Genomic DNA, 14,327 nt, shown 5'->3' with positions numbered 1-14,327 from the left:
TGAGCAACTTCGACGCGCATAGACTCTCAGAATGAAGCGCACTAAGCATGCTCCTCTGCAGGACACGATGCTCAGAGCATCGAGATGGATCCTGACGCCGCGATTCCATTTGCTCGTCGGCTCCTGCTGTCCAACATGTCCGACCCCGGACGACAACGAGCTCTGTGGAAGTTTTTCAGCTTCAGCTGCACTCCGTTCAAATTTGTGCTGCGTCACCCTTGATTGAAAGGCATGGCGATGGCTATAACGCCACGCAACGTGGGATCCACGGCCACCGGAGTGTCTTGCCCTTCATCGATGGTGAAGGATTGAAAATGAGTCTCGTTGTTCGACTGAGGCGTAGTTCTCACGAGAGGCATACATATGGATATTCTGTTGGTCTCAATCGTTCATGCAAACTTCTTTTCATTGCCATCCTGTACACGAGAAGTCGGGAACGAGCTCCACCAATGATCTTTTCTAAAGTTGTCCCAGTGCTACATTTTCAATCGCAGTGATCAGGTGCAACTCAATGATCAGTTCATAGAGTTCGCAACTCTCTGCGCTGATATCATCGGCCTTGAGCTGAGATACCGGGACCACACACAGAACAGATGCTTGAGGGGGTGAGGGCGCTCGGATTCTGGGAGGAAGTCTGCTCTGATCGGGAGGACTCTTTTCATAAGAACCTTGTACTGCAAGATGCAGCGCAAGGAGCCATCAAGTTTCACGTATCGTTTGGATACGACACCCGTCCGTCCGAGGCCAAGGGCAGCTAGTGAGCTTGGACGATCTGAAACAACTCGCGTCTTTATCGTGACGTCGCATCCGAACTGGCAACCACTGGGAACTCTCCGGCCCATAGCTGATTATTTGCCTCCGGTTACAGCCCAGGAATTCCGCACACTATTCTCAACTTATCTGATCTAGTAAGCTAAGTGTGCAACGCCTATAGGGTGTGCAGACTGAATTGCACGACATTGAACAGCGTATGACTATTGAGCTCGGTTCGATGCTTTCTGGCACCTGAACGGTTACATTTGTTTCCGTCGCCGAGGCGGCGCGGCAGCGCTTCAAGGGATGCTTGGAAGCGTGTTCGTGTATGTGAATCTATGAACCTTCGACCAAACCGATTTGCGTCCACAGCCCCGAGCATCATATATGCTGCTCTGCGAAGATTTCATTGAAAAAATTCCGAAGAACGTGGATAATTAGCAGCCCTGCGTACGGAACGCGTCCGATGGGTCGCTTGACAAGGAGCGTGAAGGCAAGTGTGACTAGGAGCGATGTTCTCGATTCACAAGTTACGCGATTCTTCATGCCTTACTGAATCTTTCGGTTTTGCGGATGCAAAGGACTCCTCTAGTGATCGGCGTGCGCAGAAATGGCGTTTGCAAACGGAAAAGACGCCTTTGAATGGATCTAGCCAGGGAGAATAATCCAAATCGAAGAGGAGCTCAACCGCAGTCTCAACTGCATGATCTGTGATAGTTTCTGAGTGAAGGAAACTGACGCTGTCTAAGAGCGGGACAGGAGAATATTCGAAGTGGACGACACGGCATGATTTGACAAAGGAGGAAGTGTTCAACGATTCTGTCCGACTGGCGACTGGTACGTGACCAATCGACTGAATCGCCACCAGGGCAGTTTTTTTTGCCACCATGCTCGCTTGTATCTCGTTCAAGAACAACGGATTGCTGCTCTTTGTTCACCCATACACGGGTCTAAGATTTCTCACGAAACAGGTCTCAGTGAGGAACACGAAAACCTGTCTCTGGTACAGCATGCGTTCCTCTTTCATGGCGTAATCGAATGCGTCTTGTTCAATACGCGATGGTCCCGCATAGAGGTTTGTTTTTCTCTGTCTGTCCGCTTCTCGTCATCACCGTTCGCATCAACGACATGGAAGCGTCATATGCTCCGGCCTGTTTTATAGAATTTCTCAGAAAAAAATGGAATGGGCTTTGCTCACGAGGAGACATTTCTGTAGATAGAATTCAACGGGATCTGTTTTCAGTACGCCACGTTCAGAACAAGGACAACGAGAAGCGCGATTCATCTACCTGGTTACTGCAGCATGACGAATTCGTGGAAGTGAGCCCAGTATGCTTGCACGCTACCACTGAAAGCATGAAGCACTTTGGCAAACGTTCTCCACTCTACAGGAGACAGTCGTTTTCTTGAATACCTGCGCGGAGAAACGAACGGAAACGAAAAGTGCGTGCTGGTGCAGGTATTCGGGATTTTGCTGCTCTGCGTACAATGCCGGCACGCTGTGTCTATAACACCATCCAATCCGAGTGTATGCGGTGCATGCTCAAGTTCCCTTGTGATCGCATTAGCTCTCGAGTGTTTCCTCTTCGCTCCAGAGCAGGAAAATTATCGCGTTGCGAGCATGAGCAGTAGCTGCTCTGAAGCTTTCTCGAAAAATGTCAAGCATTCGGCATAAGAGTCTGGCTACGAGGACACAAAGTTTACCACGCTCCTGCTTCTATTGGGGAATCATCACCAGAAACACTTTCGCACTCTTTGGCTCTCTATTCGCACCATACCCCCGACGAGTTACCCAATCACATGAACATGTTGGAGTCTATTGGGGGAATACTCGCACCCGAATCATCACTCGCTCAGTATTCCGATCGCATTTCTGATTAGTTACCCGCTCATATCGATCGATTCAAGTCGTCCGTTACGCAATGGCTGCGCTTCGCGTACTCCTCCGCTCTCTGTATGGATCATATCGCTCAACTTATACCCCATCACGTTCATAGTTCCAAGTCTGTTGCGGAATGTCTAGATCGAGCCGCGGTAGAGTCCAGTCCCCATGACCTAGACACCATGCCACCTGTTGCTGCGAACTGCTGGCGTGTGGCGCAGGGAGCAGGTTCGCGTTCTTGCCCCGTACACAGTTCCCCAGGAGTTCAGCGTCGAGCTCATGCGTTCGAGGAGCTTACAGCGTCGGCTCCGTCGCCGGAGGCGTGTATACCACAGCGCCTCGACTCTGGAGCAGCGTGCTCGTCGCTATCGATGGCACCGAGAGGACGCTCTTACCAAAACTCGAAACGTACGTCGTCGTCAGTCAAAGGCGAGCATCGACGACGCCGAAGACGAACTCGTTGATCACTTGACCGTCGCGGTCAGTTTCGAGTCCCTCACCGGCACGTACCAAGAAGAGGTGTCTAGAATGCTTCGGTGGTACGGTCGGAGTGCTCAGGCGTTGGCGCAAGTGCTCATCCAGCACCCGGAGGTGAGCACTGTCGTAATGATAGAGGGTTTTCCACTGGCCGTTATCGCCTGCATCCCCTATGCAACCTATGCGGACATTTTGCCGAGAACCAGGTTTCCTCAAACAGAAACGGCTTGGTTGGTATGGGGGACACTCTGCTTAAACTTTCCGATCGCGCTCTTGCCACAGTTGTGGCGGGTGGTGCACGACGACCAGGCAAACGCCTGCGCGATGGCGGGTTCACAGGCTGGGGACCCGCTTTTCAAACGAGCGGCCTCTCGATTCGTGCATATCGGTTTCGCAGAGAGACGCGCTTCCGACGTTTCCTCCGCGGCACAGTCGCGGCAAGGCGCCTCTCGGATGACCACTCATGCTCCGAGGCAGCTGCGAATCAAGCAACGTCGCTCCAATAGAGAAGCGGCGATGGAGTGGTCATTTCCCTCAGTTGCTGATCAAATGCTTTACGAAAATGCATCGGATGCGGTTTGCCTCTCACTCGACTCTGGTTTCCATGTGCATGAGGAGCTCGTTCCCATCGCAATGCTTATCGATGCTGAAGACCTCCTTCGGGTCGGCAGGCAGCTTGAACAGCACTCACCGCATCAAGTCAAAGAGCACTGAAGGATTGGGGCTTTTGGAGCCGCATGATTTATGGGTACCAGCCGAACCCCTGTCTATGGCACCTAGCGGTGTGCGTTCAATGCACAGCATGTTGCGTATCGAGGCACCCCAACGCACCCGCTCGCTAGAGTCTGCTCTTGTGCGGAAATCCATTGGCTCCTTTTCGTGCACGAGACGCCGCTGCTTCCATGGGTATATGCGGAGCATTCATGGCGAAGCATTTCACGCGAGCTGGAGCCTACGCAGGTGACTCAAAAGTCGGTGATCCCATGATCACATACCCAGAATCGACGTATAGAATCTGGCCAGTTATTCCCGAGGCCGCATCACTGAGCAGGAATGCGGCTGTTTTCCCTACCTCTTCTTGGGTGACCGTGCGGCGCAGCGGTGCGTTCTGCTCCACATTGCGAATCATGGTCGTGATTCCGCCTATGGCTGACGACGCAAGGGTTCTAATGGGTCCCGCCGAGATCCCATTCACTCGTACGCCGCAGGCTGGGCCTAACTCTGCAGCGAGGTACCGGACAGAACATTCGAGACCTGCCTTGGCGACTCCCATGATGTTGTAGTTCGGCACAACGCGCTCAGCGCCGAGATAACTGAGGGTCACGACCGATCCTCCAGGGCGAAAGAGCGGTTTCGCCAATCCACACATCTCGATCAATGAATAGGTGCTTACGCTGAGTGCCACACTGAACCCGTTTCTAGATGTCTCACTAAAGTTGCCTTCGAGATCTTCACGGTTCGCAAACGCTAAACAATGCACGAGAAGATCGAGGCCGCCCCACTTTTGCTTGACTGTTTCAAAGAGGCCTTCCAGGTCGGAACGTGACTGCACGTCGCAAGGATGCAGAAAACTCGCCCCCAATGGCTCTACTAGTTTCGATACTTTGCTTTCGGCCCGCTCATTAACCGGCAGGTACGTCACACCGAGTTCGGCACCCGCTCGCCGCAGCTGCTGCGCAATGCCGTACGCGATCGAGCGCTGGTTCGCTATCCCTGTGATGAGCGCTCGCTTCCCCCGCAAATCTACGAGAGGAACGACCTGCCCCACGCCAGACGCCTGATCAGAGACCGCACACACGACGAAAGAGCGTCTCGAACGCGAGACGCTCCATGCACGCGGGGACAGCAGCGATGCATGCTTTCGAGCGTGCGCAGTCGCCACTGCAGGGCGCCAAGTCGTCGGCGCAGACGCATCAAAGCGCAGACCCTTCCAAGAGGAAACGAAGGCCATTGAAGGTGTACGTTATATGGATCAGACGCAATAAATCCCGGCGACTCGTATTGGAGCTCGCTGGTTCTAGCGGAATCCAGCTGAGGTCAGCGCGATTGCCTTTGTACGGAGGGTGCGTGTCGTCCACGCAGCCGCGCCGCTAGAGCGCGCCGTCTCTGGCAGTAGGATGTCCGTTTAGTTTAGTTATGGGAAGTTTAAGCGTTCCATCATGCGCGCTGGCCCGTTGCTTTCTTCTGATCAGCGACGTTTCTGAAATCGCGATCGTAGCATGTGTACGGTAAAGCGGGGCGCTCATAGACGTCGTAAGACTGCCCTTGTATGGCAACAGAACGGTTGCGCTCTGGTTTTAACAACCGCGGATAAAGTCGTCGTTGGTCTGTCAGCAACAGTGTGAATAGCGAAAAAGTACGATCAGCGTGGATTTCGAAAGGTGAGCAGGTTCGCTGCTGGAACAGTTTCATCTGAACCATTAACAGGTCTGGAGCTGCGCGGGCGCTCGCTGCCTTCCGAGAAACCGACACAGAAGGGAGCGTGAAGACAGCTGGATATATTGTATGGTGCAGTGTTGAAAATTGGAGCGTACAGACAGCCGTTTCTCTACAGCACGGAGGGCGTCGGTAAACACGCTCGCGATCGGGCAAGTATCACGCAGTGCTAGGAAACGCTCTAGGCGTGCTTGCTGAGGACGGTCCTGGCATCCAAAATCCTCTTAGACGGTGCGACGATTGCTCGTACAGAGATATTCGTGGCTTGCTACTTGTCCAGTGTCGCTCGCCGACAAGCTGACTACCACGGCAGGACAGCGCTTGCCAGCACCCGAATCCGTGTTCAGAGCTCAGCTGCTGCGTGTGAGGCAGACAGCGCCTGCTCGCCCAGGGGCCACGTTTGAGTTGTTAGCGCGCTTGTCTTTCACAGCGTGTCTCTCTCCGCCGCTGAGGAGGCACTTTCCGGATCAAGAGCTTCGATGGAAAGCACATCATTGCATTTTTGGTCGTTCTGGTGCAAATGCAACGATTTCATGGAAATCTTCTGAAGAATCGCGTGGGTACGTCTACGGACGCACGTGGCAAGTCCATGATCGTCGCGCTGTCTGGCGGCGTTGACTCTGCTGTAAGTGCTTGGCTCTTGCAGCAAGCGGGCTATCGCGTGAAAGGCGTGTTTATGCGTTCATGGGGAACCGGAGACGACGCCGAGGACTGCACCTATCGAGATGATCGGCTCGCCGCTCGACGAGTCGCGGATTTCCTGCGACTGGATGAATTTCAGGAGATCGATTTACGCGCGGAGTACTGGCATTCAGTCTTCGTACCGCATCTGTTAGAGGCGTATCGTCGAGGGCTGACTCCTAATCCCGATTTGGCCTGCAATCGGTATATAAAGTTCGGAGCGCTACTCGATGTTGTCGCCAAACGGGCGGACATACTCGCCACTGGACACTATGCCCGCTGCACTGGAGGTCAATTATACCGTGCCTTGGATCGTGCCAAGGATCAGACGTACTTTCTCGCAAGTATTGATCCGAGTGCTCTTCGGAAATTGCACTTTCCTCTCGGGGACTGGCAGAAACACGAGGTACGGGCGCTTGCTCGTCACCTACGGCTGCCGAATGCAACGCGAGCCTCAAGTCGAGGTATTTGCTTCATTGGTCGCCACAAATCTATAGCATCTATTTTGGACGAATTTGCTCCGCCTGGTGACTTCTGGCCGGCCGTCGATATCGATACAGGCCGAACACTGGGCCGTGTATCCTCTTATCGAACGATCGGTCAGCGTGCGGGTATCGGTGGTCTCCCGCAGGCCTTTTATGTTTGCGACAAAGACCCAGCGCGGGGCATCATCTCGGTCTGCGCCGGACGCTCTCATCCAGCTCTATCCTGTTGGGGCTACGAAGTGGAAGCCTTCGATTTATGGAACGCGTGGATGGAACACCAGCATCTGAAAGAATCAGCTGGCTGGCTACATCGAAGTTTCTCGTTTCAAGCGTGGTATCGTCAGACTCCGCTTTCCTGCCTTATTCGACGCCTCGAAGCAGATTCTTTGGCAACTAGCAATGATCGAGCACAACCGCGGGTGCGCGTCGCTGCGATGCCGCCACAGCGGCTGCTCGTTCTGGTTCCAGGTCGCAGTGCAAGCGCGCCCGTCACTGCTCCAGGTCAAGCGGTTGTAATCTACGACGAGGACCAGTGCGTAGGTGGAGGTTTTGTGCGGCGTCTGATTCGCAATGCAGCCGAGATTCCACACTGGACCGTGGCGAAAGAACTTTTCTCCACAGTACCCGCATGCAAATTTTCAGCGAACACCGATGCACGCTCTTGGGCGAGTTCAGAGCGCTAGCCACCATTCGGGACACATCCAGCATGCTAGTGCGACCGCATATGCCCGACAGCTGCGTAGACCTGCAGAGTCGCTTTTACTCTGGTAACAACAGATACCTGACCAGCACTGTCCCCAGAGGGTCCACTCAGGACTTGTCGGTGACGGCGTGAAGGATGCACGCGTGAATGCCTATTGCGGCCTTTTCCAGCATCAAACGCAGCAGGGGAACCCGTCGATGTCTGGCAAAGATTTCCTTCGGTACCTGCACTGCCGCTGCGTTTGTAACGAGTATACCATTCGTGGCCTGTTGTGGGAACGGCGCCTCTTCAGTGATGCAGGGGCCTGGTTCCAACAGTATACCCGTCGAATGGATGACAGACCCCCTTCTCCTTTTTTGTGCAGAATCCGCCGCAGAAGAACAACCCCATGGACGATGCCGAATTTTGCGGCAAAACCAGATATGGATGGCGATGCGGGCGCCTTTCGCGCTCGTGGCGGTAGCTGCTTTGCGGGAGAGCACACCATGTAGATGTTTGCACCCAGTTCACAGCATTCCGTCTGCATCCGCTTCCGCAGGTCGTTGACTTTTTGACTCCTCGGCAGCTTTGATTTCCTCTTCGATCTGTGTTACGTGTTGTGCGATGAGCTCATCAGAGAATACGTGGATGTCGCCGCGCCTACGAACGACGGCAACCTCAATGTTCTTGCTGCTGCTTTCGACTACTTCCAATAGAGATAAGAGCGCAAGTCGCAGAGCTGCGGCCTCGGAATCCACAACAATCGCGTCCATTGGGTCACCAGACGCCGGGTTCAGCTCCGGCGGTGTGGCAGCACTACTTGCCGCGGTATCAGTTGGTTCGCGATAGAGCTTCTCCAGCTTCTCCAACACGACTTTAGCGTTACGGCCGATCGCTGCCGCCTTCCACTCAAGGTAAGTACCAGCAGGTTCAGTTTGAAATAAGCGTGGTTGTCCATCTTCGTCAAAACCAGCTATAAGCGTTGAGATGCCGAAAGGTCGAACACCTCCGGACTGGGTGTACCGCTGCTGAATCTGCGCCACGTACTTTGCAATATACTCCACGGAGGGCGCGTCCTCTACAGTCAGGCGATACGATTGGCACTCTATTCTAGCTCTGTTGATGAGTATACGCGCATCAGCAGTAAGGCCGGCAAACGTCATCAGAAGATGTTGATCGAGTTTCACGATCTTGCGAACCGTTCGCGGGTCCTGTAGCTTCGCAGTTGCTTTGCGTTCAACGGCGAAAACCACGGACTCAGGGCTGCGTACTGCGACCGCGGCAGTACCTTTTTTTACGGCCTCAAGTGCATACTCTACTTGGAAAAGGTGACCATCCGGAGAAAAAACCGTTATAGCGCGGTCGTAGCGCGACATGGCTGCAGTCTGTAGAAGTACGACGTGTATCGTCGGTGGATAGTGTGCGTCATTGGGACGAGGTCTGCTGCGTTGAGGCGAAAGCGGGTGATTTAGGGAATATATGGCAGTAATCGGACACGACATCGTTGACGTGCATGCAGCGATTTCACCGGAATAGCGCCCTATTTGTATCGGTTGCAATAACCACGACGAGTTCCTGATACGTTTAGTCAATGAGCAGCGCAAGAAGCAAGTCGAAAACAGCACTATCAAGTGCCCCGAAAGTGCTACGACAACGTATGCGAATGCTTTTGCCCGCCGGGAAGGCTGCTCCGGGTCCGCCGGTCGGCCCGCGACTCGGACAGGCTGGTGTCAACATCGCGCAGTTCTGCAAAGAGTTCAACCAGGCAACAGCAAACCTGGAAGACGGCGTACCAATACCTACTTTGATTGCGGCTTATACGGATCGAAGTTTCAGCTTTGAAACTCGACAGCCACCAGTCTCTTTCTTTCTCCGACGCCTGGCGGGCGTCGAAAAGGGCAGCTCACAACCGGGGCGCTCTTTCGTTGGTCAACCTGTACCACTTACCGCTGTTTACGAGTTGGCTCGAATAAAGCAAAAGGACGATAACCTGCGCACCGTGAGTCTTCAGGCGCTATGCAAAAGTATTATTGGCACGGCGCGGAGTATGGGCGTGCGCATCGTGGACGATCGCGTCCTAGAGCAGCCAGCGAACAATAAAGAGTCGAGTCCTGGGAAAGATGTCGTGAGCGAGTAAATAGAATCTGCTACCTTGCTCTAATGAGCGATGTAGGCTGGAGAGTCTGCGAGCTGCGGTGGGCGCTTCGCTTGGCCGGATACCAACAAGCATTCGGAAACCTTGCGTATTCGGAAAATTCCGAATCTGGCAAGAGAGAAACGGAGCAGCGCTCCTAAGCGAGGCGTACTTCACCCTCCATGGAAACAAATATCTTGGTGTTTCGAACGGTTGCGGAATTGTGTCATGTTCGTCGTGTTCACGAACTGCTTTCCCAATGGACCGGACGATGTGAACGTTGACCGCTACGCTCCATTGCCCGCAACGTGACTGCGCGATTATTGGAACAAATCACATGGTACAGATTTCTGCTCTATATAAAGACCTGCAGGAATCTAGTTTAGTTATGGAGCAATATCGAGAGGAGGCAGGGCGGCACCTTGCTGAGGTGCTGAACAGCGGCTGAAGGTATCGTGTCGGCGTCGATACCGCTTACGCCTTCCATGCGGCTCCTTATTCGTCTGGCGCCCGCGGGCTTTTTTGGGGTGAACGATTCGAAGGTGCGCAGTGTATTTAGACGACACGCTTGGTCGCACTTCACAGCGAGCCAGCAAAAAAGGCAAAGATGTTCATCTTCCACGACAACCATTGCTAGATGATTATTCGCTCGGAAAATTCCAGCTCGCCAGCGAGAGCATCTTCTCGAGTTGATGCTTAACAGGCCCGTTGTCATGATCAAGCTGTCCGGCATTCGTCTGCGTTCCCAGTGGAACCTCAACGGTTGATGACGGGACTGCGTTCGGCGATGTGCCTCAGGGGGTATCGATGCCATCTAGAAACCTCCCTGAAAGCAGCGTCATGAGACAATATTCAATCAGCTCGTCTATTTTGCTTAGGACGAGTGATGTCATCAAACAGACCAGTGTGATATGAGCGATGTCATACGAGTATTGAACGCTACAACCGGTCGCCCGCTGCCTCAGTTTTTATCAAGAAACGGGCCGTCAAACGATCGGAATTCGTTTGTGCAGTCGCACGGAAGCTGGCGCGTATCGGGGTCAAAGACACCACTTTTACTGCCGTTGCCAACGATTCAGGATCGCTATGCGTATATGGACTCGTGTCTAGCTGTTTTCGTGGGTAACCTCGGCGAGCAACAGGTAGCTGGTGACGCTCAGCAGGCCGCTCGACGCGAGTTTCTCTCTGCATGTAGAGAGTAAGAAGTTATGTAGGACGCGGCGTGCACTCATCTGTTCGTCCGGAAATGGCGCCTAAGGGTGTTACAGCGTCTCAAGCTGGTTGCAGCTGGACAAATGGGGGTCAAATCCACGTGAGACGAATTTAGGACTAGGTGTTCCGCGCGCTTTCCGCGTCCGATGATTCCTCTGTTCTATCAACTGTTTCTTGGCGGCTGTAGTTGGGGAAGGCGAGCCTCGTGTTGCAGCGCATGCAGAACGGCACGCTCGGGCGCTCAACGTGACGCTCGCTGCGGCTCCGCTGCTGCATCGGCGTTCGCTTTGTGATGCTGTCTCCGAACAAAACGCGGTAGCGTGGGGAAACACAGAATATTGGCATTCGGGCTTATCCTTCTGGACCAGGTAAAGAAGTCTGGACTTTCTGTCACACTCCCAACGTAACATCGCACGACATACGCACCCCCATGCAGCCGTGGATCATTGATTCGCGAGCACCGCTCGAAACTTCACTCATAAAAGCGGAAGCGCAGAGCTACCGCTTCTTCTGCGCGAGTCTACATTCCAGTGTATCGGGTGAGGCTTGTTATGCACTGGATGCAAAGTTGCTCGATGTTTTCCGCGACGAACCTCAATGCTATGCGTTGTAACCTGACGCATTCGGGATACGCCATGCCGCAGCTCCGAGCACGAGGCCATTGATCCTCTTTCTGTGGGGCACAGGATCGTAGCTCGGAACCAGAATAACCACATTCCAACGATAGTGCTGCGCTTCCCCTTACTGAACGGCATCGAACCGACGCTTCGAGCCAGACGTATGACGCAGACGCAGCCAGGTGCCTCAATGCCTCAAAACGCGTCGTTGTCGCCGGGTGCGCACAGCCGTCTGCGCTTCTGGCGGATCCTCTTCATCGATGCCCCAGTTGTTTGGAGCGAACGCACCACGCAGCAGGTGAGTGACACCACGAGTTGGCTGCGAGCACCGTGCGTCATACCGGAGGTATGCTCTGTTTCTTTCCAGGAAACTTGCTCCCCTTGGAAGCCGGAACGGCTTCACTTGGGCTAAGAGCGCACCGCTGGGTTCAGCAAGAGCGGCACTCCGGTCGCTGGCGCACGCTACCACAACCGCGGCTGCGTCACCCGTTCTGGAACGTGTCGGAGCGTGCGCGAACAGGACTGACTACTGCGACAAGAGCGGGAGAGCTCGTTGCTCTCGCGAAAAAGGGAAGAACGAGAGCGAAGCGCAAACCGGGCGGAGGTGATGGCGCTACGACGGGCGCTCGGCAACAGCCAGCAGGCGCACCGCGACAGGAGCGTGCTGAGCAAGCGGCGTCGCGCACGCACAGCGAGCTCGAACCGCAAGATGCTGAGAACTGGAACGATGAAAACAGTCACCGACTAGAGACCGAGCCTAACTACGGGCCAGCGTTGAACGACGCCGAGGACGGCGAGTTCGAAGGCCGCAACGGTAGGCACCTGGCGAACTTGCGTTCTGATATGAACGGTTCAGGGGCTCTCCAGACCGATGAACGACACGAGTTGCTTTTGGAGCAGCCGCAGGCTGAAGAGGCGCTCCAGAAGCTCTTATCCGGAATAAGTCTGCGTTCGAATCAAGAGCTGCTGCGCGTGGCACAGGCGCTGCAACTTTCCGCTGATAAGCTGCGCAGAAATAGAGCGCCCATGAGCTACCAGTTCAGAGAGCTGCTGGTATTTGCAGAGAAGTTGCTTCTACGGGATGAAGACTTGTCGCGTTTGGAAAACGCGCGCGCGGCATCGACAGGAGAGCCCCCATATGCCGCGGTCCAGCGGGTTGCGCTCCAAGGCCTCAGTGAGCAGGCCCTTACCGCTGTTGCTGCAAACCGTCACTACTTTGATAATCGCTTCTTCTACGGTCTCAGTGCATCGCGTCTGCTTGCAGAGCATCGTGGAAACTCCGAGGAGCGGGACCGCTTGACCTTGCTCGCTTTTCGCGCACAACAGAGCGTCCGCATTATTGACGCACCGCTCATGCGCGCACTCAACCATGCTGAGCGCACCGTGCAGATGCTTCTGGATACGGTTCTCGGAAGCTCTGTGGAGACGTTAGAATACGCTGTTGATTCGATTATTGGGGAGGTCTCCGCCGCAGATCTCGAGGCGATCTGGCTCGTGCTGTACGCTGCTGCAGCTGCATGGGAGATTCGTCGCTTGCAGGATCCTCGGACGGTCAACCATAGCGTCGTGCAAGCGATTGTCTATATTCGGCGACAGTTGCGAACTCGAGATGTATATCGTGAGAAGCTTCCCCTGGATTTTCATTGGCTGACACAGGTTGCGCTAGCGGTAAGCCCGCAAGACGAGGAACTGCTGCTTCGGTCGCCGCCGAATCTCGTCGAAACAACTGCTCGCGTTGGTGGCTTGGCTGCAGCGTTGGCGCAGACGACCTCCAACGCCTATATCGCCTTGAGTCGAGTGTTCTCAACTGTGTATGATTCACTGCGGCGACTGGGCTTTGAAGTGGGTGACGTACTGGAAGACGCAGATGACATCATTTCCTCACCGCAAATTGAAATACGTGAACCAAAAGTTCGCAGTCGATTTGAAAAGTTTTCTGTCGACATGATTGAAGCCCCCTAACATGTATCTGCCCGTCATGTGCATTTTTTTGGTGCGCTGGCAAGCACCCGACGTGCATGCTTGCTCGAAAGCAGAGACGCGACAAGCCGATTTTGCCGTCGTGGTAATATGCTGCACAGCTTGCTAACTGGACTGCTGCTTATATGATGCCCTTGGGAGAAGCCGGAAACGTTATAAGATAAGAGTGGCAGTGCAATGTACCTATGTCGCTTCGAAACAGCGTTCCGTGATAGGTGTCATCGAATGATGGATCTGATTTTATCTCGTTACGTCAACGTCGGAGACGACCGAGTCAGCGTTCAAAACGCGCTCCGCTTCCTGAACAGAGGCGTTGGCGGGCACGTTCCAGTCGCGTGCTGTAGACGCTTTGGTGACGAGCACTGCGCGCCCCGGCCCAGGCATGTCGCATCCTGAGACGTGTTGCGCTTCGTCAACGAAGTCGTGCTGGGTCTGTGCAGCCTGCGCCCTTGGGCGAAAGCAGGTTATGGAATGCCGCGAGGCCCATCATCATCATCATCATCATCATCACCACCACCGTTCTGAACCGTAGGTCAGTAACGTGTATGCGGTGTTAACTGGAAAAAGAGCGTGACCCAGGAGTGCTTGCTGAACGATATCGAACAAAAAAACTGGGGATAAACTGCTCGATGCTCAAGGAAAACAGCTGGAGTTTGGGAGCGTATATGTGCGCGCTGTGGCGAAGAACGTTGGTTGCCTGCCTCGACCGCCGCTCACAAAGGCATGACAAAGTCATGGTGGTGTCTCTCACGGGCGACCGCGACTCCGCATTCGACGTTGCATCAAATGCATCGGCAGGGTCGACCTCCGGTGTATCGTCGGTTCAAGGGGGTGTGCCTGGGAGAGCGTCACACAAGGTTCCGTGTAATGTGATTGCGTTTCTTATGAGACTGCAGTCTCTGCACCGAATACGAGTAGAGCTTACACACCTGGGGAATCTTGAGTAGACTGAGAAATCGTATATCATAAACATCGGGGACCTTGCCCG

At 54.3% G+C, this 14,327-nt stretch overlaps 6 protein-coding genes across 6 annotated transcripts; 4 read left to right on the top strand and 2 right to left on the bottom strand.

Moving 5' to 3' along the window:
* Positions 1 to 2,914: 2,914 nt before the first annotated feature.
* Positions 2,915 to 3,826, top strand: CYME_CMT382C (hypothetical protein; the record flags this gene model as incomplete). The annotated part of the gene is made up of 1 exon (XM_005539311.1): positions 2,915 to 3,826. One exon carries the CDS (start codon positions 2,915 to 2,917, stop codon positions 3,824 to 3,826), a length of 912 nt encoding a protein of 303 aa, XP_005539368.1.
* A 238-nt stretch (positions 3,827 to 4,064) lies between these two features.
* Positions 4,065 to 5,063, bottom strand: CYME_CMT381C (enoyl-[acyl-carrier-protein] reductase [NADH]; the record flags this gene model as incomplete). Its single annotated transcript, XM_005539310.1, has 1 exon — positions 4,065 to 5,063. The coding sequence occupies one exon, from the start codon at positions 5,061 to 5,063 to the stop codon at positions 4,065 to 4,067; it is 999 nt and encodes a 332-aa protein (XP_005539367.1).
* A 1,005-nt stretch (positions 5,064 to 6,068) lies between these two features.
* Positions 6,069 to 7,397, top strand: CYME_CMT380C (tRNA (5-methylaminomethyl-2-thiouridylate)-methyltransferase; the record flags this gene model as incomplete). The annotated part of the gene is made up of 1 exon (XM_005539309.1): positions 6,069 to 7,397. The coding sequence occupies one exon, from the start codon at positions 6,069 to 6,071 to the stop codon at positions 7,395 to 7,397; it is 1,329 nt and encodes a 442-aa protein (XP_005539366.1).
* Positions 7,398 to 7,923: 526 nt separating this feature from the next.
* Positions 7,924 to 8,772, bottom strand: CYME_CMT379C (20S core proteasome subunit alpha 4; the record flags this gene model as incomplete). The annotated part of the gene is made up of 1 exon (XM_005539308.1): positions 7,924 to 8,772. One exon carries the CDS (start codon positions 8,770 to 8,772, stop codon positions 7,924 to 7,926), a length of 849 nt encoding a protein of 282 aa, XP_005539365.1.
* Positions 8,773 to 8,987: 215 nt separating this feature from the next.
* Positions 8,988 to 9,533, top strand: CYME_CMT378C (mitochondrial ribosomal protein L11 precursor; the record flags this gene model as incomplete). Its single annotated transcript, XM_005539307.1, has 1 exon — positions 8,988 to 9,533. One exon carries the CDS (start codon positions 8,988 to 8,990, stop codon positions 9,531 to 9,533), a length of 546 nt encoding a protein of 181 aa, XP_005539364.1.
* A 2,174-nt stretch (positions 9,534 to 11,707) lies between these two features.
* Positions 11,708 to 13,321, top strand: CYME_CMT377C (hypothetical protein; the record flags this gene model as incomplete). The annotated part of the gene is made up of 1 exon (XM_005539306.1): positions 11,708 to 13,321. One exon carries the CDS (start codon positions 11,708 to 11,710, stop codon positions 13,319 to 13,321), a length of 1,614 nt encoding a protein of 537 aa, XP_005539363.1.
* Between the last annotated feature and the right edge of the window lie 1,006 nt (positions 13,322 to 14,327).

This window comes from Cyanidioschyzon merolae, chromosome 20 (assembly GCF_000091205.1).
Source record: "Cyanidioschyzon merolae strain 10D DNA, chromosome 20, complete genome".
Lineage (NCBI taxonomy): Eukaryota > Rhodophyta > Bangiophyceae > Cyanidiales > Cyanidiaceae > Cyanidioschyzon > Cyanidioschyzon merolae.
This window is presented reverse-complemented; position numbering and strand designations above follow the sequence as displayed.